Genomic DNA, 27,801 nt, shown 5'->3' on the forward strand with positions numbered 1-27,801 from the left:
TGTCATGGGGCTGCACAGAGGAATGGATGCAGGGATACTGGGAAGAGAGCCAGAACTGGAGAGGCCTCTATTTAAGCATTCCCCCAGAAATCAGTGAGTCTGATTCACAGCAACTGTGATTCTAGCCCATCTCTGGCGTGGCACAGACGTCAGAAGCCTGGGAGCAACATGTAGGAGGTGTTTATGGAAGGCCTGAGAAGCTTCCCATCTCCTGAGCATCTCCCTTCTGCTTGGCTCAGCTCGGTCTGAGCTCAGTGGAAGTGATTTCAGCAGGGGTTTCCTGTTCCCCACAGCAGTGGCAGATAAGCAGCTTCAATGGTCTTGTGGAGTATGGCACAGGCAAGGATGAAACAGTTTTTATTGCAGATGCAGTGAAATGCAGGGCTCAGAATGAGACCCTTGTTTGGACTGGAGAATCCACAGCATTAACTGGAGTTTTACCAGCATCAAGGGCACCTCTATCGTTTTAGCAGCAAGTAATTAGTCTTGATTTCCTGTGGGGAAGTGGTAGCCGTCCTTAACAATTGCTTGTTGATTTATCTTTCCTGGAGGCACAATTAGGACATTGAACCCCTTCTTGTGTCATACATTATGCAGGCGTAGGTTTATACTTCAGCTATTATCTCCCAGTGATTTACTGCCACGGTTTGATTTGAACACTTCTCTTTGTCTAAGTAGGTTGATTCAGTGGAGTTCAATGTCTGGGATATCGGAGGCCCAGCGAGCATGTCTACAGTCAATCAGTGTTTCTTCACAGACAAAGCATTGTACATAGTGGTCTGGAACTTGGCACTGGGGGAAGAAGCTGTGGCAAACTTACAGTTCTGGTTGCTGAACATTGAGGTAAGAAGTCAGTGGTGGGCTCTGGGATATCTATTTATCAAGTAGCAGCTCAGCACACAGATATGTGATATTGCAGATTCTTTTTGCTCTGCTTTTAAAAGCTCCCCAAGCTATGAATTTTGCACAGCATTTGGAATTCATTTTCCATTACGCTGTAGGCGTATCGCTATATTTAATGGTTTAAATTTATCATTTGCTTTGTTCTCCCTCACACACAGCAGAGAACGAAACAAAAGCTGATTTATAAACCCTTGCTAAGTAAGGCTGAACATACTTATTTTGGAATTAGTGTTTGACCACACTGTGCTCCAAAGGGGGTTTGAAGCATTTTCTTTCTTGTGTGGGTTAGACGCACATTAGTCTTGAGGTTATATTTTTAACACTTTAGATTCAGGTAAGCTGGAGGGTATTTCCAAAACAGCTCTCATTTAGACTCACAGCTGATTAATTGCTGTGGATTGATTTTTCCAAATCCATGTTCATAATTGCCTGTAACTCTTTATTATTTGATAATTGTTTTAACATTAAATGCATAGAAATATGATCATGATGGTTAAAAGAAGGGAAAAGTGCACAGAGCTCTATGTAGACGTGATGGGGAAAGGAGAAAACCATAAAAGAGTCTTTGTTCGTGATCCTTTACAATAGAATTGGGAGAGAACAAGTGAAATTGTAGCTTGAAACGAACAATGGGAAGTATCTTAAACACACTGGATGGCTAACCTGTAGAATTTACTGGAAATAAAGTGTGCTGGGGTTACCAGAAATTGGAAAGACAAACTGGTGAATGAAAACTCCATCAGTTAATTCTGAGATACTCCCTTGTACTGAGGAAGTCAGTGAGCTGCAGGCTACTGGGTACTGGGAGAACACACCAGGGAACATCTTTCCATCCTGGCCTGTGCCTGTGCTCTCCATCAGCCTCCAGCAGCAGCCAGAGGCTGGCTCCATAGTGGGCCAGGGGGCCCTTTGGTGTGGCTTGGTGCAGCCACCACTCCTGGGCTTGTTCGGTGTCACTCAGGTTGGGAGAGTTCAGTGGGCATCACAGGAGGGAAATGGATGTCTGCAAACAAGGAAATCTTTCTGCCTCTGAGTATTCTTCTGTGGTCAAAGTCATTTGGGTGGGCAAATGATCCCTGCTTAATCCCTGTGCAATCCCATTGTATTTGGCAACATTTTCCCTGAGATCTGGATACCTTCCAGGGTCGTAAAACACTCATGGAAGGGTTGGAAGAAACCACAAGATCACTTAATCAGTTCCTTTGCTCTGATTCAGGATTAAGTAGATTGAGACTTTTCTAGAAGTTTATATCATCTCTCCATGTACCTCCAGTGAAAAAGTTTGTGTGACTTCCCCAGGTATCTGTTCCAGATCAGATTTTTTCAGGATGTCAGATCTTCTGGCTGTAGATTAAGTTAACTTTGGGCAGACATGGTTCCCTTCATTTTACTGACTCACAGCAACTCCCTTTGTGTTAAACCCTGATGTAAAAACCCAAAGTGACAGTCTCCTGCTCTGCAGTAGCAGCAGATGATTAAGCCATGCTCTGCAGAACTTCTGTAATATCCAGATCACTTGTAGCTGTTGTCAAGCTGCCATGACAGGTTGCCTTTATTCTATAAATATATATAAGTATTCCATTTATTAATATGTGTGACTCCCTCCTCTTAAATATTACACTTTTCACCTGTCCTTACTGATGTAATCTTGATGAGATCACTGCCAGTGTTTTCTCTTGCAGGCCAAGGCTCCAAACTCTGTGGTGTTGGTGGTAGGAACACACCTTGATTTGATTGAAACGAAATTCCGTGTGGAGAGGATAGCAACCCTGAGGGCCTATGTCCTGGCTCTGTGTCGCTCTCCCTCTGGATCCAGAGCAACTGGCTTCCCAGATATCACCTTCAAGCACCTGCAGTGAGTACTTGTGCCTTTGTGAAGTTCAGTCACTCACTCTTTGTTTTATGACATTTTAACAATTTTGAGATACTTGATCTCCTTGGCAACGGAACCAATTTAGAGACTCGTCAGCATTGCATTTCATCTATTTTTGACTGAGATAATGTATTATAATGGGAGAGAAGGTCAGTGTTGCTCAGGGGGTTGATGATGAGTCTGAGAGCTGGAAGCTCCAAAGTCATGACCTTGACCAGCCTGTTTACTGTTCCCCCTTCACTCAGGTTTCTCCCTGTTTAATGGTGACACATTAGTCACGAGGAGGGAAGGTGCAGATTGACTAATTAATGCTGTGAGAGCGTGACTGTCACAGGGTGGGTGCCAGGGCCTTTGCTGAGGGGAGGCTGTGGGTGGTACCTGCCATGGGAACATGGCTCACGTGGCTGGGCAAGGAGGGGTCAGTCCCCTGAGCCCCTGGCAGTCCAAACCTGTCCCATCCATCTCCAGGTGTCACAACAGAGGGCTGGGGCTGGCTGGGAGGTGGGTGTCACTCAGGCCACACAGTCTGACACTGCTCCAAGAGAATGCCCTTGGGAAGAGGAGGCTGCTCCAGCTTGGAACAGAGCGTGCCTGTGAGCTAGGAGGTGAACGTGGATGCAGCAGGCTGGCACCAAACAATGTGAAAATATCTGCCTGGGGCAAGAGCAGGTGGCAGCTGGCAAGTGAGGAAGGGCACTGTGATGTCCCCAGCACTCCCCATCTGCTGCCTGGCAAAGGCATCAGCTGACCTCCCACACACTGCTCTGCAGGCACTGTCAGGCATCCCAGGCTGTGTCAGACATCCCAGCCAGCTCTTCCCCGTTAGAAGAAGCACCAGGGGCCCACTGTGAGGCTCAAAGACTCACCATGAGAAGGAGAAAACTTTATTTGTGTCACCTCAAGCCTCTTTTGCTGTCACCTCAGAGCATCACAACACAATCTCGATCATTCTTTCTCAAGGGGACTTTCTTTCACCCTGACAGGCATCCTGAACATTTCTCTTCACCTTCCTTTTCCCTTGCATTTCTTCCCAGCCTGATTTAATACTTCCTTCCTCCTGTGCCTCTCCACACCCCATCATCCACCTGGAATAAGCATGGTATTAAGCTCTGGGGCTGGAGGAGTGAAATCCTTGTGTGGGTGACCCTGGGTGCTTCTGTCAGTGGTCAGGGTCAACCAGCATCCCAGTGAGCTGCACACTGCCCAGTGCCATGCAGGCCTGAGGTTTAAGATAAAGCATATTTTCATTAGAGAAGGATCTTCTGTCTGCCATGGGAACATGTGTAGGATCAGTTAGAAGGACCCTTTGTTGGGGAAAGTGGAACAGAGCTGTTCTTATCCAGCCCACAAAAAGATTAAAACTAGTAGGAGTTGAAGAGAGCAGGTTTTTAGCTGTTGAAGAGATAATGAAGGCCAGCTTTTAGGATCTAAGCATCAATTCCCAGATTGCAGGATCCAGCTGATCAAGGACCGGAATGAGGGTGGAAAAGGTGTCTGGTAGTCATCATCCTGCCTCTTTGATCTGGGGCAGGGAGGACTGAACTTGACTCTAGAGGCTGCTGGGGCACAGAGCTTTCCTTCTCCCCACAGCCCCTTGCAGGATGTGTGTGGCTCAGGAGGGACAGAGGGGGATGATTTTGGTCTGGCTGCCAGGGATGTCCCCAGACATCCCAGTGCACAGGGGACAGCAGTGCAGGGAGTGAAAAAAGCAGAGCAGAGGTTGGGCTAATACAGATGTGGCCTGATACATCTTTTCCAGGCGACTCTGTGTGTTTTCCCTAAAGTATTCTAAAAATACTCACTGAGAGCCTTCCTCCCATTCAGCTGACACAGGAAATTTAAAGTCAGTGATAAGAGAAAGTGAGCCTGGAAAGGAAGCCAGTGTGCTGATAAGGATTGATAACCTTCCCCTTGCATGACTTTTCCAGTGAGCTCTCCTGTAAGACTCTGGAAGGCCTCGAGGGACTGCGGCAGCTGATTTTTCACGTCACCTGCAACATGAAGGATGTTGGCAGCTCAATTTGCTCCCAGAAACTTGCAGGGAGATTGGTGAGAACTGAACTGTCTTGGTGATCCTTACCAATGCAGGGCTTTTGGGAGGCTTGGGAGGTGAGCTTTGGGAGTTATTGACAGAGTAAGGGGTTGATGCAGGAGCCCTGTGAATATTTAAGATGGCAGTCTGGCTCTGGGAGAAGACAGCACTAAAAGATCCCTGTGGAAGGAAGATGGCAGCCAGTTCATACCTTACTGGCTGATCCTGATCTTGCTGGTTTTCTCACATGGCTTGCAGATACCAAGGAGTTACCTCAGCCTCCAAGAAGCTGTCCTTGCAGAACAGCATAGAAGAAGTCAGAATGATGATGTGCAGTATTTAACAGACAGACAAATAGAGCTGATGATCGAGCAAACACCTGGAAATGATATCAAAGACTATGAAGACTTGCAAACTGGTAGGTCAGAGCAGACCAGTAGTTTCTTGGAAATTAGTATGTATGTCCAATTGAAACATTCCACAAATAGTAAATACAAATTACACCAGAAGTGACTTTGGAAATTGGTAGGATATAAAATTAGTAGTGGAACTTTGGGGACAGGACTGGGAATTTTCTAAGGTTGTCTGAAGTTACTGATTTAATTTAGGTTGGTTTTTTTTTTTGGTTTTTTTTTTTTTTTTTTTTTTAACAAGCTGTGTCTCATTTCTAGTCTGTGTAGAGTCAGGGTTGCCATAGTTTCAAGTCTGGCTTCTCTGTAGGACCCCAAATTTGTGATCTTTATGGAGACTTTGCTCTGCAGGAGGCAGAGAGAGCCTTTCCTGGTGAGGATGGCAGGAGGAGGGTGAAGGGGAGGTGTCGTGGGAACAGAAATACTGGCTGTGAAGAAGTGAGATATGGGTTTTACAAGTGGAGTGTCAGATAGCAGCACTCCTCAGATAGATGTTACTCTCTTGGCTTGGCTGCATGCTGGATGTATCTGGAATGCATAAAACTGCACAAACTGCCTCATAGTCTTACATGGTTTCCTAATGCTGGTCTATTGCTAACCCCCAATTCTTTACTTTCTTGCAGCCATTAATTTTCTCATAGAAACAGGGACACTGCTGCACTTCCCAGACACGAGCCATGGCCTGAGGAACCTCTACTTCCTTGACCCTGTCTGGCTCTCAGAGTGTCTACAGAGGATTTTCAACATCAAGAGCTCCAAGTCTGTAGCTAAGAATGGAGTCATCAGAGCAGAGGACCTCAGGATGCTGCTGGTTGGGACGGGTTTCACCGAGCAGACCGAAGAGCAGTACTTCCAGTTCTTGGCCAAGTTTGAGATCGCTCTGCCTGTGGCCAATAACAGGTACGTTGATAATGAGAGAGATTTATTCAGCCTGGAGAAGAATGCCCATTTAGTCAGTGGATATTAACAGGCTTTGCCACTCTTAAGTGGTTGTCTTGGCAGGGTTCTTGTGCTGAGAAGATATCTGAGGGCATTCAGCAGTGTCATGGAAGGCACCCATCCCTTTGGGCTGTATTTCCTGAGCTGAGCATCCTCTGGGCCAAACCAGCCCACGTGAAAGCTTTCCCAGAGCAGTCTTTGTCCAGTGGGGTGCATTGAGGCTGTGACAGGCTCAGCCACCAGCCCGGAGGGGCAGTGACACTGCCGGGGATGTGGCCACGAGCAGGTGGAAGCTGTAGGGGCTCAGCCGGCGCAGCTGCAGCCGGGAGAGGATGTGAGGCCACAGCTGCCAGGCCTGAAATATAGATGGGCTGGAGTCATCTGTTTCCAGTGAAGGATTCTCGCTTCAGTGTGGCAGAAAACTCTGAGTAATCAATACTTGTGTCAGCCCTTAAAGCAGCAGCATTTTATTCCTGGTGAAATTGGGAAACTGCGTAGCTCCAGCAGCAACGTGATTTACTTGATTTTTAACCTCAATAGGTGTTGATCAATAGTTTTCCTAGAAATGTTCTAAGAAACCTCATTCTCTTTAAATGTTAATGAGTCCTCCTCCCCTCTGCCCCCTAGTCCCTTTTCCTCTGGGCAGAGTTCCCTGCAATTTTTCTCTCTCCCATCTGCTTGGCGACAGCCCTGTTGTTGGGCTAGCGGTGAGACCAGGGCTGTGTTGCACTTTTGATGTGGCATTTGCATTTCACTTCCTTGCCCTTGCAGGACAGCGCGGCTGCATCGCCCTGAGCCTCTGGGGAGCTCTGAATGCCAGCACAAGTGCAGCATTCTCTGTGCTGTCATTATGTCTGTCACTTATCCAGTCCCGGATGCCAACAAATTTTCTCAGGCTTAACACAGATAAAGCAGCAATGTTTCTGCTCAGTCCAAAATGCCTTTTGGACTCCTTGTCGCTATCTGCCATTTTTCACCAGGGCAATTATATTGTCTGTGCCTCGGGAGCAAGGAAACTGCTTTTTCATGGCCTGCCCAATGTTTTTCTGAGCGATCCAAGCCACATTAGCAGAATATTCTTCCCACTGACGGGCTGTAGCTATAGCAGGTTGGATTAATTTAATGTACTAGCCAGACACAGAGCAGTTATTTGTTACTGTGCTGCTGCAATTATTGTCTAGATTGCCAGATAGGGTTTCTGTGCAGTCAGTAGAGAAAGCAGCTGCCAGTTTCTGTTCTGAAAGGGTGGATGGGGGCATGTTTCACATATTTTCAAAATTTGCATTGGCTGTTGTTCAAGAGCGTCGAATCACCATCTGTGTTATAATCCACTAGATAGTTATGGCCCAGAAGGGCCTCACTGGCCCTTCTTACACTCCTAGACCTTTCTTGGATGTGCTGGAGAAAATTTATTGGCTGTCTGATGATGCATCCACTACGTTTATAGAGCAAGAAGTTTTAGTTTGTTGCCCTCTGCTTTTCTGCCTAAGGTGCATGTAACTTAACTGTGTTCTGCTTCTTAAAATACACTTAAAAGTATGACCATTCTTACTGGAGTTTATAATTGAAACTTTTGCTAGTTTTACATTCCAAAGATGTTTCATGGAACAGATAATTTGATCATGTAATATGTCATCACGTGTGACTTATGGAGAGAGCTGTTGTCTAATGATGGCTGTTTTTTCTGAGCTGATATTTCAGATTTTACAGAATCCTGCAGCTCTAGAGAGAAAACATGAGAGGCTTTAAAGCAGTGGATTCTGACCCAGCATTAGTTCTGGTTGTGTCAAGTCTCTGCCAGTGTTATTTTGGTCAGATCTCTTGGCCATGTGCCTTGTTGCTGTCGTTGTGCCCATCAGCGATAAGCCCCAGATGCCAACGCATTTTCTCAGGCCCAGCACTGATAAAACAGCAGTGTGTCTGCTTATAAGCAAATAACATTTTAGATTGTACAGGTGTCCTGGGATGTGTTTGGTACAGAAGAGTATCACTGACAGGAGATTTACTGGCAAGTATTGAAAGCCATAAGCTCATGGTTTTCAAAACAGTTGCAGTGTTCCAGGATGTTTAACTTCTCAAATACAACAGATAGGACAAATGAATATTCTGGGATTACTGGGAGATCTGAAAATAATTTGAAAACGTTGTGGTCCCCTATACCAGCATTAACTCTGCTACTGCTGACTGGTCAGGCACAGATAACATCAAGTCTCCTTCACACTTGGGCAAAGTACCCAACAATCTGATTGCAGACGAATCTGAGCTAGACAAGTGATTTCTCTGCTGGCAACAGCCTGGCAAAGTGAGCACTTGCTCTGGAGGTTTGTCAGGGATGTGACAGGGATCCATCAGCTGCAGGATGGAGCTGCAGGAATCCCTGTCATGCTGACCCATGAGGTGCTTTCATTCTGGGGCTGGGTTGAGGCAGAGCAGCCCAGTCTCTGCAGCCTGGAACTCCTTTCTCCCACTTCTGGGCTTCCAGAACCTGAGCTGCTGGAGGTTGTTTTTGCACTGATCTCCTGTTCCACAGCTCTGAATTCCCTGCTTACTACCAGGGCAGAATAGTACCAAAAAAATGAGTCCCGACATCACAGCTGTTCTAATGACTCTTATATTTTAATGCATTTAATTTGTGAGTACACAAATGCTCATTACATCAATTTTAGCCCTTTCCAATAGCCCTGGCTGAATTATGTAATGTCTGTTTTGCCTCTGCTTGCTTTCATAGTGTAAATTAATTTCTCCATGTATTGCTGCAGCATTTTAGTCTAAAAGCTTTTTTATATGCAGTAGGCTGTGCCATTAAAAATCTCTTTGGAGACTGAATCGCCCTATTATCTGCTAACAATGTACTCACTGTTAAAAGCTGTAGCTAAAATCTGAGCTGTTGAACTTGATGTGTTTCAGCTACCTCCTCCCACATCTGCTTCCTACCAAGCCAGCGTTAGATATCCACGGGCTCTGCCACCAGACCGCAAACACGGTCCAGAGGGTCTTCAAGATGAGTTTTGTCCCCGTTGGCTTTTGGCAAAGGTTCATAGCCCGGATGTTAATTAGCCTGGCAGAGATGGACCTCCAGGTAGGTTACTGTGTCTGTCTGCAAACAAAAGCAGACAGCTGAAGGGGTTCAGTGTGAGTGGGATGTCTCTTCACATCCCGCTCGCTTCTGACACAGACTTCAGCACCATTATGTGAGTAAAAAGGGAGGGATGAGGCTCTGCACTGAAAGTCTGATTCTGTTTTTGCAGTCAGTGTCATTGAGAACGACACATTGCCACTGGGGGAGAAAACTTGAGTTCTCCACAGCCTCTTTATAACGTGATCCCCTGGAAGGTCTCAGTTCCTCCAGCATCTTCCAATTACAAGTAATTGGAGTTCTGCCTGTGGCTCTTGTCCATGGCCATTCCACCAGGGCAGACTCCCTCACGCCTTTGCCAGAGGAGATCTGGAATAGCTCCAGCAAAGCCAAATATCTGAATCTCTATGGGTTTAAATGGGAAGAAAATTACATGACTGTTGCCTTAATGAGGCACCCCATTAGTGCAAGTGCAATGAGTGACATTAAAGTAGTGTTTGCAAGGTTCTGAGAGCTCAGTGAATTTTGATGTTGTTGCAGATGTGTTTGCAGCAGTTTCTATCTGAAACTGTAATAAATAACTGCAAAATATTTATAGTACTGCTCTGGTATCTTCTTAGCAGCTCTCCATTAAACTGTGGTCTGTCAGTGATGTGCAGAACATGGAAAACATGATACCTGTTTTTGGAAGGTCCTCTGTATTCCAGGCTTCTCAAGCTATTTAATAACTTTACCTCTTTTAATGGGCTGTCTTGGCAACCCCTTGCTTACATCCTCTTGGGCACTACATAATCCTAGAGCACCTTTCCTAGGGGCTTCATCCAGTCCTCATGAAGGGAGTGGAAAGGATGCCAGGCGTCAGACCTGTCTGCAGGCAAATAAATGTTGGAGCAATGAGTACAGCGGAGTCCTGCAGATTAACTTCTTGGTTTTAGAACAGAAATACATTTTGCTGGTTTGAAGTGTCTTGGAGAAGAGCCATCTTCCTCCCACTAAAACAGGTGGAAAAGTTAACTCTCTGCATTGAGGGCAGACTTCATCATTCACTAGAACATTTAGTGCTTTAGGTTTATAAGACTTTTGTGAATGCAGAATAAATACAGCAAATGTCACAGTTATAGAATTAGCTTTATGCACTGATATGAAATTGTTCTTTTTTGAGTGGCATGAAAAAGATTTCCACTGTGGAAAAATCAATTTTACCACATGTATTTCCATTCCATCACAAAATTTTATATGAGCACAAGTCACTTTTACTGGAAAAGGTACAACAGCACCTGTGAAAAAGAAATCACTTTCTTGCCTGATTAAAACAGGCAAAACTCACATCCTTATGAGAAATTTCAGCACGATTTTCATGCTTTTCTGCTTGTTTCAGCTCTTTGAAAACAAGAAGAACACGAAGACAAGAAACAAAAAGGTGACCATCTACAGCTTCACAGGCACCCAAAGGAACCGCTGCAGCACGTTCCGAGTCAAAAGGACTCACACTGTTTACTGGCAGGAAGGTCTGTTCGTTACCTTTGATGGAGGCTATCTTAGGTAATTTGTGTTCATAATGCAGCATGTGTGACAGGGGACTAATAGAGTGTATGAGACACATCAGCTGAATGGAGATGAATGGGCCTGACCCAGGCTGTGTGCTCGCTCATCAGGAGAGGAGGAGGCTCTTCTATTGGACATAACTCACCTGGTAACAGCAACTGCGGACAGAAATGACAAATAACTGATTATTTGGCAAGTCTGAATGTATCAACCTTATCTGTTGTTGCAGCCACAAACTGGAAGAGGCCTGAGAACAGAAAGTGAAATTCAGAGTAGGGCTCTGGTAGCTTAAAATGGTGCATTTTCACATGCAAAGATTTCCTTACCTCAATGAGTTTTCCACTGAATCTTAAAACTTCACCACTGCATGGCAGTAATCCAGGTCAATGGAGGTGCTTCTGTGCAGCAGGGATTGTGGACAAGTGCCTCAACCTGGCCAAGGCAGAATGTCTGCTGGCTGCAAGCCTGGGGAAAACCTCCTGTCCATGTTGTTTCACAAATGCAGACATTTAAGACGTTCGCTCCTTCAGTCCCTGGCAAGACAGGGAGGAACCATTGGTGCTGTTGCATGGTTGGAGGCCAGAAGGAAACAGTGACCTTCCCATTTTTCCAAGCTCAGCAGAGACTTGAACCCAGACACTGCAAACCACAGGCTGGAATCCTGAATTCTGGACTGTGGTAGTGGTCATGCTGTTAGCTCCCTATGTATTTCAGGGAGTTGCATTTCCATGGGAATTGTGCAAAAATTATGTTCATAAACTTTTCCTAATGGTTTCTGGAAATACCATTATTATTACACTGGAATTTTATTACTGATTTTACAACTCCCAACCTTCCATCATTCTGTATAGGGCATTTCTGTCAAAGCTCTCATACTCAGCTTGCTTAGGCCACAGTTTTCCCTAGGCCTGACCTTCTATAGCAGTTACCCTTTGTGAGGAACTGGCATTTCTGTGCAAGAATTCTCTTCTGAAAGTCATTTTCAGAACAGACTGAGTTGAAAATCACCGTTGAAGCTAGATTGCTTTGTGTTTCGATGACTCATGAGCTGTGTTTATTATGTAACTCAGGTTTCTTGCCAGAAAGAAAGTTTGTTGACACTGATACTTCAGAAAAGCTTCACAGGTCTGTCTTTTGGCTTTCTCACACAGCGTCGAGTCTTCTGATGTGAACTGGAAAAAGAAAAAAAGTGGTGGAATTAAAATAATTTCCCAGTCAGAAGCAAGAGACTTTTCAGCCATGGCATTCATCACAGATCATGTCAACTCTTTGATAGACCAGTGGTTCCCTGGTAAGAGAAAAACTGTAATTTTCTGTGCAGTGTTACATCTTTTCAACAGAGGGTTCTTTGACAGAGCTCTCCAGGTGCACAGTATTGTGTGTTAATTGAAGACCCCTCAGGCTCTGACAGTCTCAAGCCAATAGCATTTGATAAAAGCTAATAAACCTGCAGACAGATCAAGATTAGTTGCCAACATCCTTTGGTCTAGACATTGTGTCTTCCAGTCTGTCACAGGTGAAACATTGCAGTTCAAACAGGACCTGCAGGAGTTCAAGAGATTCATCCAGTGCTTGTAGCAGGGCTAGGGTTTGGCCTAAACTGCTTGGTGCTGTCCCTTGAACTCATTTTGGCATCAGCTGGGATGTGGATTTGCCCATCATTTCTAACTTTCTATGAGTTACAAAATTCTGATATTAGAGGCTTAAGTGAATATGGTACCAAGGACTCCATGCCAAGGTAACTTCCGTGACTCCTGCAGCTGCTTTTCCTGTGCTCAGCACAGATCCTGCTGTTACCCAGCAGGCTCTTTGCAGCCCAAATACACTTTGTTTGAAACCAAAACAAAATTTGAAGTGCTCTTTGTCATCCTACTCTGGTCTAGAAAGCAGTGCCAAAGTCTCTTAATTGGAGGCTCTGTGGAGGAAACAGGGGTGCACTCTCACATACTCACGTTCTATGTGTTCTGAAGATAAAAAGAACATTTTATTTGCCTTTGGATTAAAATAATGCTAAAGGTAATCAGTGAAGCTTGCGAAGAGCCATGACTTCAAAGGCTGCAGCCTGTGTTCACCCTAATTGTGGGGATTTAACAGAGCCTGTCACCACAAAATCTCTCTGTAATTATGGGAAAGGTGTGAACCTCCCACAGGCTTAGTCATGGTAGAACCCACATTTCTCTTGGAGGGGCTGAACACCTTGCCCATGAGGGAGCCCACAGGACCTGTGTTCCCAGCCTGGGTGCTGCAGGTGAGTGCTGAGCCTGAGCTCTGTGTGCTGTGCCTGCCAGCCTGCTCCCAACCCCATTCCCACCTCAAACCACCTGGCAGTTTGCAGTCTGGGCAGAGACAGAGACACCCAGCAAGCAGAAGGGTCTCTCCAGTGCTTTATTCATATACTTCTAATTTTTGCTAGTCCTGAGTACATTTGCCTCACAAGCCTGTGCATTACCTGTGGCCATAGAAGGGTGAGTGCTGGGTTTTGTCCACAGCCCTGTCTCCCCAGCACTGTCCTGTCTACTTTGCAAAGCTATTTTCTATTCCAGTCAGTATCCTGCAGCAAACTGCTGCTGTGTGAGCGTGACCATTTCCAGCCGGCGGGTCCAGGTCGTGCTGCGGACACTGGAATGCACTCGGAGCTGTTGTTCCCTCTCAGCTGGCGTGGATGACATTGTTTCCTGTTGTTTGCTCTCTCTGAAGCCCTCACAGCCATGGAGAGCGATGGCACGTTGCTGATGGAGCAGTATGTGCCCTGCCACATCTGCGCAGCTGCCAGGCCAGAGCAGCGCGAGGGCAGCGAGAGGGCGGAGGACGCGCAGTACTTCAACATGGAGGATTGTGTCCTGACTGCCATCGAGCTGGACTACATCACGTGTCCTAACCACCCTGACATCCCTGTGTCGCTCCAGGAGCTGGTCCCAGAGCTTTTCATGACTGATTTTCCTGCCAGGTAACGTGTGATAGCCTTTGGTTGAGTTTCAGTGTACCTGTGTGATTTTGTTGGTCCCTCTTCCTGAGTCGCCTCTGCCAGAGGGACGTGCTGACCACAGGAAATAAATCCATCTGCTCTCAATCCGTGCTCTGGCAGCTCATCCTGAGCTGCACCCCTGGTGTTCAGCAACTTGCTTAGACAATATCTGTGTGCTGACCGAGTCATCACACCAGGGGTCCTTTGAGATCACTGTGGTGCAATGTGAAAGTCCCTTTTTAAAGCCACAGCTGTCCTGCATTGCCCAGAACTCTGGCCAGGACTTTCTGTAGTTGGAGCCTTTCTGGGATCCCACTAAAGGAGATTTTAATGTGGCAAAACAAAAAGGAAGTGCTGCTGCATCACAAAATTGGCACTGAAATGGCCTTAATTTTGTAGGGGCCTGTAGGTGGGTGAGTTTATGGACACCACAGGGGGACTCACACTGAGCTGGGGTTCCTGCTCAGCTTTGGACTGCTGGATATGTTGGGTATGTGGCAGGCCTGAACAGCTGAAGGAACTCTTCCCTACCCACTGCAGCACTGCCAAATCTTTAAGCTGCTTAAGTGCATTCCCAGATGGGCTCAGTCTTACACCCCTCAGTACCTGATGTGCAGAGCAGGAGACCTGAGAGCAGGCAGGACAGGAGAGCAATGTCTCCTTTGGCTCCTGCTCTCTCAGACCTCTGAGTGCCCAATGCAGGAGCTCTAGACCAGGTCCTGTTGGCTGCTGTCAGAGCTCTCTGTGCTCTCACTGGCCCCTGTTGCTTTGTTGGGGTAATTCTTTCTGGGCAAACACCCCATCAGCTCATCACACCAGCCCTCCCCACACTGTTATCTCCTGCAGATTTATTTGGCAGGTGCAAGGCGAGTGGAGATGTTTGAAGTGTGAACATCTGTAAAAGTAGTCTCTGGGAGAGTGGGGAAATGATGAATTGCAGCCTGGGAACACTAAGCTGATTTGAATAATCAGGTTTCAGAGTGTGGGGCTGTTCATAAACATCCTGTCCTGCCTCGGTGGAAAAAAGAGGAACAGGAGGTAAATGAAGCAAAAAAGAAAATCATTAATACAGATAAATAGTACAAGTATCAGTATCTGTGTCATCTGCTTGGAAAAGGAGCTTATGTGCTTTCCAGATCTGTTTGATTCTTGTGGGTTAAATTAGGAAAAAGCTTCTTTGTGCTTCTTTTTGTGCTTCTTTGCTCAAATTACTTTTTTCTGTGGGAAATCTGTTGTACAACGTGAGCCAGCATGGAGTTGCACTGAGATGACCAAGGTAGTTCAGGTGATCCAGTCCTCATGGTAGATAAGGCAAGAACCTATTAGGCATTTGTGAAAATGGAAATCACATTAAAAACATTAATTTGCCACATCTTTGAAACTTTAATTAAAAACCCCCAATTTCTGTTTGGCAGACTGTTCCTGGAAAATAGCAAACTGGAATGCAGTGAAAATGAAAACAACGTTCTTGGCCAGGGTGGAAGTGGAACTGTTATATATCGGGCACGATACCAAGGAAAACCAGTGGCTGTGAAGAGATTTCAGATTAAAAAATGCAAGGGTTCTCCCACTTCAGCTGCAGGTACAGTGCACAGATTTGGTGTCAGGAATTTGGGAATCTGCAGTCTGGGATCCCAAGCTAAGACCAAAGAGTCTGCAAAGTGCTGACAGCACCTGATTAAACACAGCATGGAAATAGATAGCAAAACTGATGGGTTTCAGTGGAGGAGGAGGATGCATCTGAGAGTTCTTCATGAACATTTGTAGTGATGAAGGTCATTGGCACTGCAGGAGGCTTCTCTCCTGCAGATCAGAGGTTGGATTTATATGGTGCCAAGACAGAGCCCTTGATTGGGAAGGGGGGTGAGATTTCAACTCCTTTTTCCATGCTATTTGGCCATGAGAAGTGTAGGTTTGCTTGGGTTTGCATTGAGGATTTGTGAGTCCCCATCTCTGAATTAGTGTTTTACCCACTCTGTGCCAGCAGCTGGAGGAAGCAAACTGGGAATCCTGAGCCCACCAGCTTCTTCAGGCAGGGATGGGCTCTCCTGTGGAGCCCAGCTTTGCTGCAGAGCCTCAGTCCATGCACAGGGGAAAGGAGAAAGTGCCTCACATTCCTCATTTTTGTCGGGAGGATGTGGTGAATCCCTGAGCTGTGGGGGAGGCCAGCTGCTGTCCCAGTGACAAATCACCTTCGGGAAGAGCCGACCTGCCTGAGCAGTGGCAGCAGGACCATTACTGTGATGAGTGTCTCTTCTGGCAGGGAAGCTGGGAAACTGTAGGGAAGAGCCCTTCCAGCAAAGGGTCTGCAGTGGGCCATCTACACAGATTCCCTGCTGGGAGCACGGGTTTTCCAAAGTCATCCAGGGGATATGTGAGAACAGCATATGCCAGACACACCTGAGCCTGGTGTTTAAGGGCCAAGGGAGCTCTTGCTTCCCAAGGTACCAGACAGATCCTGCTTATAGCCAGTGTCTCTTAGTGGCTCATACATCAGCATAAGGATTCAACTTAAAGCCTTGCTGTCGACATAATCCCACCAGCTGCCTTCCTCCTGCAGCCCTTGCTCGGTGATCTCCTCCAAAGAGTTTGTGACTCATTTCCTGAGCTGGGCAGTGACAAGGGGGGGTTGTGTCTCTTGCCAGATACCATGCTGAAGCACCTGCGGGCCATGGATGCCATGAAGAACTTCTCGGAGTTCCGTCAGGAAGCCAGCATGCTGCACTCCCTGCAGCACCCCTGCATCGTGTCCCTCATCGGCATCAGCATCCACCCGCTCTGCTTCGCCCTGGAGCTGGCCCCGCTGGGCAGCCTCACCACTGTCCTGGCTGAGAACTCCAAAGGTAAAGCCAGGCTCTGTCCCCACCCCTCTCCCACTGACACATGGGCAGTGGTGTTTAAATTACTGCTTGATTTTCTGGAGGGGATTTTTTTTTCCAGACTAAGGGAAGTGGGAGGGATGGAATTGTTCTTGTATTGTGCTTTTGGGAGCCTAGTAAAAATTGATGCTCAGGATTCTCAGAACTATTTTGGAGACCTGGATTTTCAATTTCTCTGCACATTATTATGGAGTGCATCTCTCTTCAGTGCTGCATGGATGGTGCTGTGGTTTTCCCCCTGCAGATGGGTGTCTGGTACTCTAAATTATCTCATAATTATCTGTATTGCTGTCATTATCAAATGAGCAACACTAATTCCAAGATAAGTTGAGGCCATCTGACCCTCTTGGCACCTTGGCTTCATGTCAACTTTCAGTCAAACGCTAATTTTCACCAGAAGATTTAGCGGCCTAGAAGTGAAAGGGTTTAAAAAAAGAATTTAATAGGACTGTCAGACACGTACAGTAACATAAACAGTGTCATTTCAAATGGTGCCATTGAGTGATGTTTCAAAAGGTTGTCAGTTTTTGCTCTGGAGTTTAAAAGAGAAGGAGAGGGGGGGAGAAGAAGCAGTTATGGCAATGACAGGAGCTGGAGACGAGCTTTTCCTTTGTGCCAGGGTCCTCCTTTGTGCCGCTGGGACACATGCTGACACACAAAATAGCCTACCAGATCGCCACAGGCCTGGCCTACCTGCACAAGAAGAACATTATCTTCTGTGACCTCAAGTCGGACAATATCTTGGTGTGGTCCCTGGATGTCAGGGAGCACATCAACATCAAGCTCTCCGACTACGGCATCTCGCGGCAGTCGTTCCATGAGGGCGCGCTGGGCGTGGAGGGCACACCGGGCTACCAGGCCCCCGAGATCCGACCCCGCATCGTCTACGACGAGAAGGTGACTGGGGGAGGCTGTGGGGCAGCTCTGTGGTGGCACTGGGGGGCTGGCACCATCCCATGGCTCAATTCCCTTCTCCGTGCGTGGGGCTGGCACTGGCTTTCCCACTGTGGCCTGCCTTGCTCTCCTCTCCACCCACCAACAGAGCCTTGCCCTGATTTTCCCCTGTTTCTGGTCTAGGTGGACATGTTCTCCTATGGGATGGTCCTGTACGAGCTGCTCTCGGGGCAGCGGCCTGTGCTGGGACAGCACCAGCTCCAGATTGCAAAGAAGCTGTCCAAAGGGATCCGTCCTGTCCTCGGGCAGCCCGAGGAGGTGCAGCTCTACAGGATGCAGGCTCTCATGATGGAGTGTTGGGACACTAAGCCAGAGAAGGTACAAGACCACCCTCCTGAGCCATGTTCTCTGAGCTGGCTGCCCCTCTTTGTGCAGGAGGGCTGACCTTGCTCCTGGTGCAGCACAGCAGCTCCATTGCCCATTTACCCTTCCTGCTGATTTGGCCCAGAATTTCTGTTGACTTAAATGAGAGTTTTATGAATGAAATGATGACAGATTTGTGGCCTTAAACATCTGTGGTGGTTTGAAGGTCTCTTGATGTCGGTGGCAGTTAGACTGCTGATTTCACCAGGGCAAGACATTACCCATAATTTCTAGAAACAGCTCCAGTGTCATGCTGTGAGTGCAACTACAAAGACTTCAAAATCCCAAAGATTATAAAAGGAGGTATGAGGAAGAAATAGCTTCAAAGTGCAAGAAAAGGATTATGCTGCATTACATTCTTCATTAATTTCAGTTGGTGTTTTAGAGCTGCTGTCCTTCAAACAAAGGTCAGCCTGACTCTCAAACATCTACACAGTCATGCAATGGGTCAGCTTCGAAAATTCCTAAGCCTGAAGAAATGAATCAGTAAAATGTGTAAAAGAATGACAGACCAAGCTTTAATAAATAATCATACAATCAGAAAATGGTTCGGGTTGGAAGGAACCTTAAATATAATCCAGTTCCAGGGACACCTGGCCTGTGCTTGTTCTTGGGATTGCCCTGATCCAGGTGCAGGACCTTGTGCTTAGCCTTGTTGAACCTCCTGTTCATTGTGGTTCTCCTGTTTCATCCTGTGTGATGTGTTTTTCTCTTTTCCTTCCCCTTCAGCGTCCCCTGGCCATCTCTGTGGTGGGGCAGATGAAAGATCCAACCTTTGCAACGTTTATGTACCTGCTGCCCTGTGGGAAGCAGTCTTCCTTCTTCTGCTCCCCGGGGCAGGAGTACACGGTGGTGCTCTGGGATGGGAAGGAGGACACCAGGTGAGACAGCTCACATTAGCAATTCCTTTTTTTTCTTTTTCCTTTTTAATCCTTCAGCATCTTCACTTCTGCCTCTGGGAGGGAGGTAAAGAAGGTGAAAGTGAACTTGGATGAATGCCAAGAATACAGTGAACACTGTTTTCCCAAACTCTTTTAATTGGGAACAGTGGTTGCTTTATAAAGGATATTTAATGAGCTTAACTCTGCTTCAGTTAATATGGGGAGAAGATTAGGGCAGTGTAATGATTCACACACACAGGATGAAGCATTTGCACATGAGAACAGACGTGTTCTGCCTTTCCTAATGAGGCCATTTAACACTAAACCTTTCCTAATTGAGGCTGCAGCTCTATCTCTCTTCTGCAAAGCAATTAAGCACATGCTTAAATCCTATTGCAATCATCGGGAGTTAACCACATGCCTGGAGCTGTGTGTGCATCCAAGTGTGCACTGCCAGTAAAATGTGTTCTGGACTGAAGGCATGTGCTTAAAATGTTATTAAATTGTGACTGAGGTGATGGCATTTTGCTCAGTCATATGTGACCTGCAGCTAGTTAGGTTCATTTTTATGGATGCTGCTGATTTTTATAGCCTCGGTCTTATTTGGAAACATTCACAAACTGATCTCAATTTTATATTAATGTGTTCATTATTTTTAACCATTAAGCTAATGGGAAAGGCACGTGATTTGTTGCTCAACTATTTGCTTTGCCATTTGTGGTCCTTGGTCAGTTGTTCAGTGCAGGCAGTGTAACTTTTCCTGCTGAACTGGTGAAGCACATGGCACTCCCAGATGTGTTTTGAATACATGGATGTTGTCCAAATATTCACAGCAATATATCTCAGTGAATCTGCTTCCTGACTGGACAATCCACTTGCTGAAAACTGCTGAATAACAAGTTTACTCACATGTGACAGATTTCAGGATGTGTAATTGCTTGTGCCACAGTTGGTAAAACATCTGGGACTCACAGATGTGGTTGTGAATATCCAGTTATTCTTCAAACATCCAAAATCAATAAACTTCCCCAAACAGACAAAATCCTTTTAGCTACAAAAAGCTACTAATTAGTAATATTTATAAATAATTTTATTAGGTTACACATTTTTGCTCTGTAGAATCATGCTCCTCTGTTTATGTACTGGAATAACAATGAAGCCAGATAATAGCAAGGCAGTGAACTTGGAGACCAGCTATTCCCTTGAGAACCTAATGGGCAAGATGGGCTGAGACTTCCCAGCTATTAATTACTGCTGTTCAGCTGGATCTGTTTGTCTCACAGCTCAATTACAGGAACAGACCACATACATCCTCCTAACCCTGTGCAAAGTCAGAGACCTGAGCGTAAATCTTCACAGAAGCAATTGCACATCTGCCCCTGAGGAAGAGCCATGGCACATCTTTCTTTTCCTTCAAATGAGGAGTTTGGAGGGGTGTAGATCCTTGCAGCATTATCCACATCTGGGCAGTTGTGTCGTGGCTTGGCCACAAGTGCCACAAGTCCCTCGGCCCCCTGCAGGAGGAATGCTGGCTGGCTGAAATTGTTGCTTGCTCCTTTCAGGAACTACACGGTGGTCAACCTGGAGAAAGGAGTCATGGAAGTGCAGAGGATGAGCTGCCCAGGAATGAAGCTGTGCTGCCAACTCAAATTTCAGAATTCCCTGTGGGCAGCCACGGAGGTGAGCATTGCCTGTGCTCCCCTCAAGAGGGGCCTCGTTAGGGGAGACACTAACGAAGAGAAAGGGCCTGTTAAATTAGTAAAGCCAAGAGTGTGTGAGACAAAGGGCGTCTCAGATGAGCAGTGTGATTTTGCATCTGCTGTCTCCAGGTGTTTTGTTTCTACCTGACACACAGATCCAGACTGTGCCTCCCAGAGCCCGGAGCGATCGTGGGAACCTCGGCTTTCCGAGGGGAAACTCTCGGCTGGAGCAATCTGTGCCCAGGGGTTCAGCTGGGAAATGTCCTTATCTATGGGTGATAAAGGGAGGCAGGGACAGAAAACATGCATTTAAGGGTGGGGTTTTGAAAGAGGCCTGAGGGATTTGAAGGTTGGTGGGAAATGGGTACCCGAGTTTTGTGTTCACCATGGAGAATGGCAGCTAAAAAGATAAGAGTGGCTGATTTATCCCCCAGAGCCCCTGTCCACCCATCAAAAAGGGCTGTTAACTGTCAGCCAGTGCTGACACAATCATTTCCCACAAAACAAAGAAAAAACAGCAAAAAATTTAAATGTTCCTGAAGTTCAGTGTTTTATAGTAGGGGGGAAAAAAGGCCACACTCGCTGAGTAGATAATTTGTGTTGGCTATTTCACTCTGCCCTGGCATGGATGCTGTGATTTTTTTTTCCTCCCCATAAGAAAATAAGGTATTTTGACTTTTTCTGTTCTCAAATAGAGGTAAAGCTCAAATACTCTTTTTCTAATATAATAATAAGTATAGAAAAATTAAAATTCAACGATCTTAAAGCGTTGTATTTCCACCTTTTAGATCAGAATGAAAAGTCTAGTAGATTTAGGAGGTGTGGGGCAGGTGTGATTTCATATAAAATGTAATGTCCCTTGAATAGACAGGTTAATGCAAAGTAACGTACAACCTGCTTCAATTGTTTTTTGGGATTTTTGCACTCAGGTTTGTCAGATGGTGCTTTTGGATGTGGTGATAAAATCCCTGCACTGGTGATTTTTGGTGACTTTTGGATAATGCATATATTGTCCACACCCTTTTCTGGGGAATGCAGCACCTACACCCGTTTTCCACCCACATGCCAAAGGCTCTCCATGGAAAACAGAAATTCACACTTTGGATATCAAAAAGTACAAATAAAAACCAGTTTTGGAACCAATTAGATCTTGCTCAGGTATCGAGATATGAAAAGCAGGGAAGTGGTTTGAATTTATAGAATTTTATGTGCTCTTTCCCAGGACCAGAAGATTTCTGTGTATGGATTGCAGGGCATGTGTCCCTTAAAGACTCCACTGAAGGGTTTAGATACTCCTGCCACTGTGAGCTGCTTCCTGGTGATGCCTCTTGTCAAAAGGGTAAGGAACAACCCATAGGAAAAGGGCAGTAGTGAGACTCCGCTGCTGGGCCAAGCTGCCACACTCAGCTGGTGCTGAAAGACTTTGCAATGCCCAGGAACATTTTGGCACTGCGAGGAGAAGGTTTCCAGGTCTTTCTGCCTGTGGGCAAGAACCTGAGTCAGGGGACCAAAGCTGGCACTTCCAAACCTGCTGGGAGAGTAGTCAAAACAGATCAAATTCCTCGGCAAGGAAGTTTTCCAGCTGTGTTTCCACTTCACTGGCACACAAGGTTTAGGCTGATCAAGCAAAGTGGAGAAGACATGAAGCAATAATTAGAATAGAGATTTGTTAAGTGCTAATGCAGGACATGGGTACATCCGACCTCTTGTACCCACTCTTGTTTTCCTGGGCTGTGTGCTGTCATTTGTGTGCACAGTCATCCTTAAATGTTATCTGGGCTTAGCCACACTCCTGTTTTGGTTTTGAATGAGAACACTTAGATAATACAGCTGGTTTGGGTAATGCTCTTAGGGGTAACATGGATAATTACTCTTATGGGCATTAAAGCAAGTTATATGTTATCTGCCTAGCCCTGGAATTGCCACCATCCCATTTCTGGCAGGAGAAATCTGAACCTGGATGCCTATTGAAGGCAAGCCTTGGGAGATGTATAAAAACTGTTTGCCAGCTAAATTACCTCCGGTTTGCTTACAGCCACCTCAAGTGAAAACATATAATTATGTTCCAACATTACTGGTAACTGTGTAGTCTTTGCAAATGCCAGCAGACTGGGATGTGTCTGAGAGCTCAGCACGGGGCAGCTCTCGGAGCTGCTGGTTTATACCAGGCCTGTCCTGAGCCATTGTCCATTTCTGGCTGGTCTGCTGGGATTGCTGCATGGACTGAGTCTGAGGCAGATGGTTTGTGTAAGGTGTGCTGCTGCACTTCCAAACATGGTGTAAGTAGGGCTAAAGTAGGGCATTGATGTAAAGTTGGCACAGGGCTGGATTTCTCTGCATCTGTTGGCTTTCCTTGGCTCCTGGACCTGCAGCATTTGTCCACTGTGGAGTTTCATTTCTGATGTGTAGGGCAAATTTCTTTTTCATACTGGCTGAGGTTCCATGCAGGACAGTCGAAGGAGTCTTTTGCTTTCAGCTTTTCCACTGTCACACAGCTTGCAAAGCCATTCCTCAGGGGTTACGAGTGGCTTTATGTCTCCTGGTTTCTATTTCCAGTTTGTGGCTTGCCTAGAAAATGTCATAAATAATGCCAGGCCCTACAATAGCAATATTGAGTCTAGACACCTCCCTTCCTCCCCCGACCCTACCCAACCTTGCAGAAATCCACCTCCCTTTAGCTCACTCCTTCTTAGTTTATTGGACTTACTTTTTCCTCTCTCCTTCCTGTGAATGAGTTTGGCAGTGAAATGGCCAGAGCGGCAGCCCGGGGATGTGCAGACCAGGCTGGCAAGTGTAGGGATGTCTGTGCTACAGGCAAGAACTAAACCAGCCAGTTCTTCCAAAAAACCTCTGTGGAAAGCTTACACTTGTCACACTCACTGCCTGGCCAGCAAGCTCTATCAGAGTTATCACAGTCACTGCTGTCAGTGGAGAAAAAAATTGCATTTCCCTGGGAAGAAAACCTTTAGCTGGTGAGATGTGAGGTAACTTTTAGTCAGAGAATTGCCGGGGGATGTTGCTGGGAAGGGGAATTCTTTACGACTGCCTTGGGAAGGTTGATCCAAAAGAAATAGTTTCCAAAACTTGGTTTCTCATCCAAAGGAAGCATCATGGAAATTCGAAAGCAGGCAAGGAGGGCCCAGAATCTGAAACTCACCCGCCAAGGAAAAGTCTTGTACAATTTAAACTTTTTGTTGCATGCTTTTTGTCACCAGGATGATTCTTTTTGGTAAACAATACAATTTTCAGAAGAAAAAAGAAAACAGATTGGCAAATGAGCAGGTTAAAAAGGGGCAAACCAAGACACATTCTGCCTTGGTTTGCAGCTTTCTTATGAAGAGATGTGGAGGGAGAGAGAAACCTGAATGGGTGCAAATCTTCAGCCTCGCGCAGAAACCTGGAACACGTGGAAACAAAAGCTGCATTTAAAGGCTGCAGCCAGCAGTGCCAGACCCTGCAGGGACAAGAGGAGGCGACCAGGCCCTGGTGTGGGATTCTTTGCCATTTCTGCTGACCTGCTGGCAGTGGGACAGGACGTCTGGAGCCGCTCATCCCCGCTCATCGCAGCACGGCACGGCCCCGCTCGGGGCCTTCCTCCTGGCACGGCGGGGCTGCTGGCAGCACGGGGCCTTCAAATGCAGTTTTGTTGCTCTGTGTTTTTGTTGGCTCCTCGTGGAGCCCAAATGTTGAAAATGAATTCTGAGAAAGTTACTTAAGGTTTCTGGAGGCTGCAGCCCTGCCTGCCTTTGGTTGCTGCTGGAATACCCTGATCAGGGGGGTTTTGCCTCACCAGCACTGGATAAAATCTGGCAAGAATTAATTATGGCATGTGTGGGGAGGTGGTTTTGGACATGGTCACTCCCTCAGCTTAGTCACATGAGGGATGACAGGTTGAGGGCATTTCTCAGCATTTGAATTCCTGCTCCTTTTTTCTTATCTCTCTGAGAGATAACAGCAATGGCTGGATAAAAACAGGTCCTGATAGCTAAGACTATCAATAAATACTCCAATGGAAAAAATACCTTCCAAATTTGCTTCCACCATTGTTCCATCCCAGACAGGCCAGGCTTTGGCCTGTTATCCCTCCACTGCTAACACCAGGAGGGAGTCAGTGACCCACCCCTGCCTGGTTATGGTGCTGACTGCTCTGTGCCAGGGAAATTTGGCCTGTGGAACCCAAAAGGGAATAGGGATTCTGTTCTGTAGTAGCTGACACTAATCAAGGAATTCAAAATAATTTTTTGTGAAGACTATACTTGGATAATTCAGCGTTATCAAATCAAATGAAACAAAATTATAACCTCTGAAGATTTTAGTAGTGGCCTGTGTCACACTAGGAGCAGTTCAGGGTGACATACCCACATTACAGTTTCTATCTGATGTTCCCATTGCAATTTAAATTTTCCATTTCTGGTAAGAAATGCCTCTTGTACAGGGTCCTTCGGACTGAAAAAGTTGGGCCATTTTTTACCAGAGAAATGTGGGCTGTTCTGCTTTGTTTTATTCAGTTTTAAGCAATTGAACTCCCTTCCAAAGAAAAAGTAACGCAAAACCCAGCTTGTGCAAAGCACTGTGCCATGATCCAACCTACTGATGCAACTCCTTGGCAAAGCCACTTCCAGGAGCCTTTGCACCAGATCCACATGGCAGCAGGAACATGGCACTGAGCACTGCAGGTCGTTGGGGTTTCTTTTAATTAGTGGTTAGAGAATTGGGACTGGACTGAGTTAGTCCAAGCCCCGTTTCACAACTTTCCACTTGCTTTCCTAGTTTTTCCCATTACAGTAAAATTCTGCTGTGATTTGGATTAGTCACAGGGGCTCAGTGCTCTCATGGTTTTACTCATACTTGGTGTGCAGAGAGTGTCTCTTTGTCCAGGACTCAAAATGAGCCTTGCAAGCAGAGCTGTCAATTAAATAACACTTACCCAGCACTACCCGCCCCTCAATAGCTGGGGTAAATCAAGATACTGATTTTTCTGTGGATTTACAGCCTGGGAACTATTGTCCAAGCCTGGCAGAATCAAGATCCCTGGAAGGGCACGGGGATGCCTTAATTTAATTTTTGCATTCCCAGCAAAGAGTGACTGAGCCCTCAGCCCATCTCATTGGCACCCTGGGCATGCCAAAGGCAGGGCTTTCCACTGTGGAGAAGCTGAGGAGGGGTGAGGTTGTGTCAGCTCTGTGCTGCTCTGTCTGGTTCTGTTTGATTAGCTGTGCTTAGTCCAGACAGTAAAGAAGTCCTGGGTTAAATGGTCTTTTTTTAGAATTTATTGCTCCACAGGGAGGAAATAGAAAGGCCTTTGAGGTAAGTATTGTTTTATCTGCTTCACAGATGGGGGAGTTTCTGGTAGAGGCCCAAGGTCACGGGAAGTTTTGTTCCCAAGAGATCAATTTCCCAGTCTGTTTAACAGCATTTTGCCCCGCTGGGATTAACTGGAGGAGTTGCTGAGGCGTGGCCTTCTCAGCAGCTCCTGCCCCTGGGACACAAGGGATGCATGGCCACGGAGCTGGAGCTGTGTCCAGCACATCTGCACATTTAGGGACAGGTTTTACCCACCTGCAGAATTGTTCATGGCACTTGGCAGGTGCTTTGGTGAACTGCTGCTGCTTCTGTGCCCTTGGCTGGGATGTCTGAGCTGCCAAGGATCCCAGACCCAGAGCACATCCCTGGGAGGAGCAGAGCTCTCAGAGCAGCAGACTCTGGATGTGGAGCAATTCATGAGAATATTGTCTCCTGCTTTCCATTTTTACTGCATTTCTTCCATTCCTCTCCTACCTACATTGATAGCAATAGCTTTACTCCTGTTTGGAAGTGAGCCAGGTTTCTACAGCTGGATTCCTAGGATCATGATGGCTGTCTCTGAACATACTCCAGCCTGAATTTGCTAACCTTCAGGGCAGGCTGCCAGGTCCATCTGTCCACCCTTGCCAGTAAAGAGAAAGGTAATACTGGGTGAAAGGAGTGTGGCTCTGCGACAGCTTCTAAGGAGTGACTTCTTTTTATGTTGTGTTATCGCTGTTCTGGGGTGAGTTACTGGTGTTCTTGCAGAATGTGAGAAGCAGGCAGAGCTTCTGGGAATGAAAGCTATTCTATTATAGAGAACTACAGAAATAGGAAAAAATTATTTGTTTTGAGGGTAGTAAGGTCCTGGCACAGGGAGGTTCTGGACTCCCTGTCCCTGGAAGTGTTCAGGGCTAGGTTGGATGGGGCTTGGAGCAGCCTGGTCTAGTGGAAGGTGTCCCTGCCCATGGCAGAGGGATGGAATGAGATGATCATGTAGGTTCCTTCCAACCCAACCCAACTGTTCTACAATTCCATGAAATTTTTCTCTCTTTCTCACAGAACTCATATGTGGTGCTGGCTGGCTTGTCAGATGGACTCGTAGCCGTGTTTTCAGTGTCCCAGGGCCTGCCAGGGGACAACTGCTCCTACCTGTGCTCCCACACAGCGAACAGGTCCAAATTCAACATCCCGGACAGCGACCCGCGGCAGAACCCGTACCCGGTGAGGGCCATGGAGGTCACCAACAGCGGGGCCGAGGTGTGGTACAGCAACGGCCCCGGGGTCCTCGTGGTCAGCTGCGCCTCCATGGAGATCAGCAGGAGGCTGGAGGCCTTCAGCCCGCCCTCCGTCATCACATCCATCGCCTGCAACTCCGAGTGCCACGGCGAGGAGGTGGTCTGGTGTCTGGACGATAAAAGCAACTTCCTGGTGATGTACCACGCCACCAGCTACCAGCTCTGCGCACGCTACTTCTGCGGGGACTGCAGCCCCCTCAGAGACATGTTCACCATCCAGCAGCCCTCGGCCGCCATCCCGGCCACAGCCCCCCTCAGCCACGAGGCGATGGAGAGCAGCCCCCCGGGGGACATGAGCATCGTGTACAGCCCAGACGTGGGCACCCAGATCCTGAACCACCAGGACTCGCTCACAGATTACTGCTCTGTGTCTTCCTACTCCTCCTCGCCTCCCAATGCAGTAACCCGCTGCCCCTCCAGCCTGCCCAGCTCGCCCTTGAGCTCTTCCAGTGCACCCTTCACGGATTTTGAGGAGTCTGAGAAATTCCACGAGCTGAAAGCTTCCCTGGATCACGATGCTTTGCCTGCCTGTGATAACACAGAGCATCTCCAAGCAGTCAAGATTCTTCCTGTAAAAGACCTCATCTGGATCCCCAGGTAAGCGGGTCACTTAACCAGGCAACTTAGCCAAAATCCCTGCTGGCTGAACATGAGATTAACTCAGGCTAATTCAGCAGCTTTTGCATTCCCAGTATGATTC

At 46.8% G+C, this 27,801-nt stretch overlaps 1 protein-coding gene across 5 annotated transcripts in view; it reads left to right on the plus strand.

Annotated features, from left to right (window-relative positions):
• The window catches only part of LRRK1 (leucine rich repeat kinase 1), a 73,152-nt gene that overhangs the window by 41,528 nt on the left and 3,823 nt on the right, over nt 1-27,801 (plus strand). For 4 of the 5 annotated variants that reach the window (XM_072933985.1, XM_030281640.4, XM_002197914.7 and 1 more), the window contains 17 exons: nt 679-843; nt 2,586-2,758; nt 4,705-4,825; nt 5,067-5,226; nt 5,842-6,118; nt 9,065-9,236; nt 10,612-10,775; nt 11,930-12,069; nt 13,476-13,725; nt 15,159-15,325; nt 16,389-16,586; nt 17,242-17,519; nt 17,700-17,894; nt 18,669-18,820; nt 20,383-20,500; nt 21,743-21,859; nt 26,866-27,698. In XM_072933985.1, coding sequence (XP_072790086.1) covers nt 679-843; nt 2,586-2,758; nt 4,705-4,825; nt 5,067-5,226; nt 5,842-6,118; nt 9,065-9,236; nt 10,612-10,775; nt 11,930-12,069; nt 13,476-13,725; nt 15,159-15,325; nt 16,389-16,586; nt 17,242-17,519; nt 17,700-17,894; nt 18,669-18,820; nt 20,383-20,500; nt 21,743-21,859; nt 26,866-27,698 — 3,680 coding nt within the window. Of the gene's footprint in view, nt 1-678; nt 844-2,585; nt 2,759-4,704; nt 4,826-5,066; nt 5,227-5,841; nt 6,119-9,064; nt 9,237-10,611; nt 10,776-11,929; nt 12,070-13,475; nt 13,726-15,158; nt 15,326-16,388; nt 16,587-17,241; nt 17,520-17,699; nt 17,895-18,668; nt 18,821-20,382; nt 20,501-21,742; nt 21,860-23,846; nt 23,988-26,865; nt 27,699-27,801 lie in introns of those variants that run through there. The other variant, XM_030281643.4, reaches the window with a different exon arrangement.

This window comes from Taeniopygia guttata, chromosome 10, assembly GCF_048771995.1.
Source record: "Taeniopygia guttata chromosome 10, bTaeGut7.mat, whole genome shotgun sequence".
NCBI lineage: Eukaryota > Metazoa > Chordata > Aves > Passeriformes > Estrildidae > Taeniopygia > Taeniopygia guttata.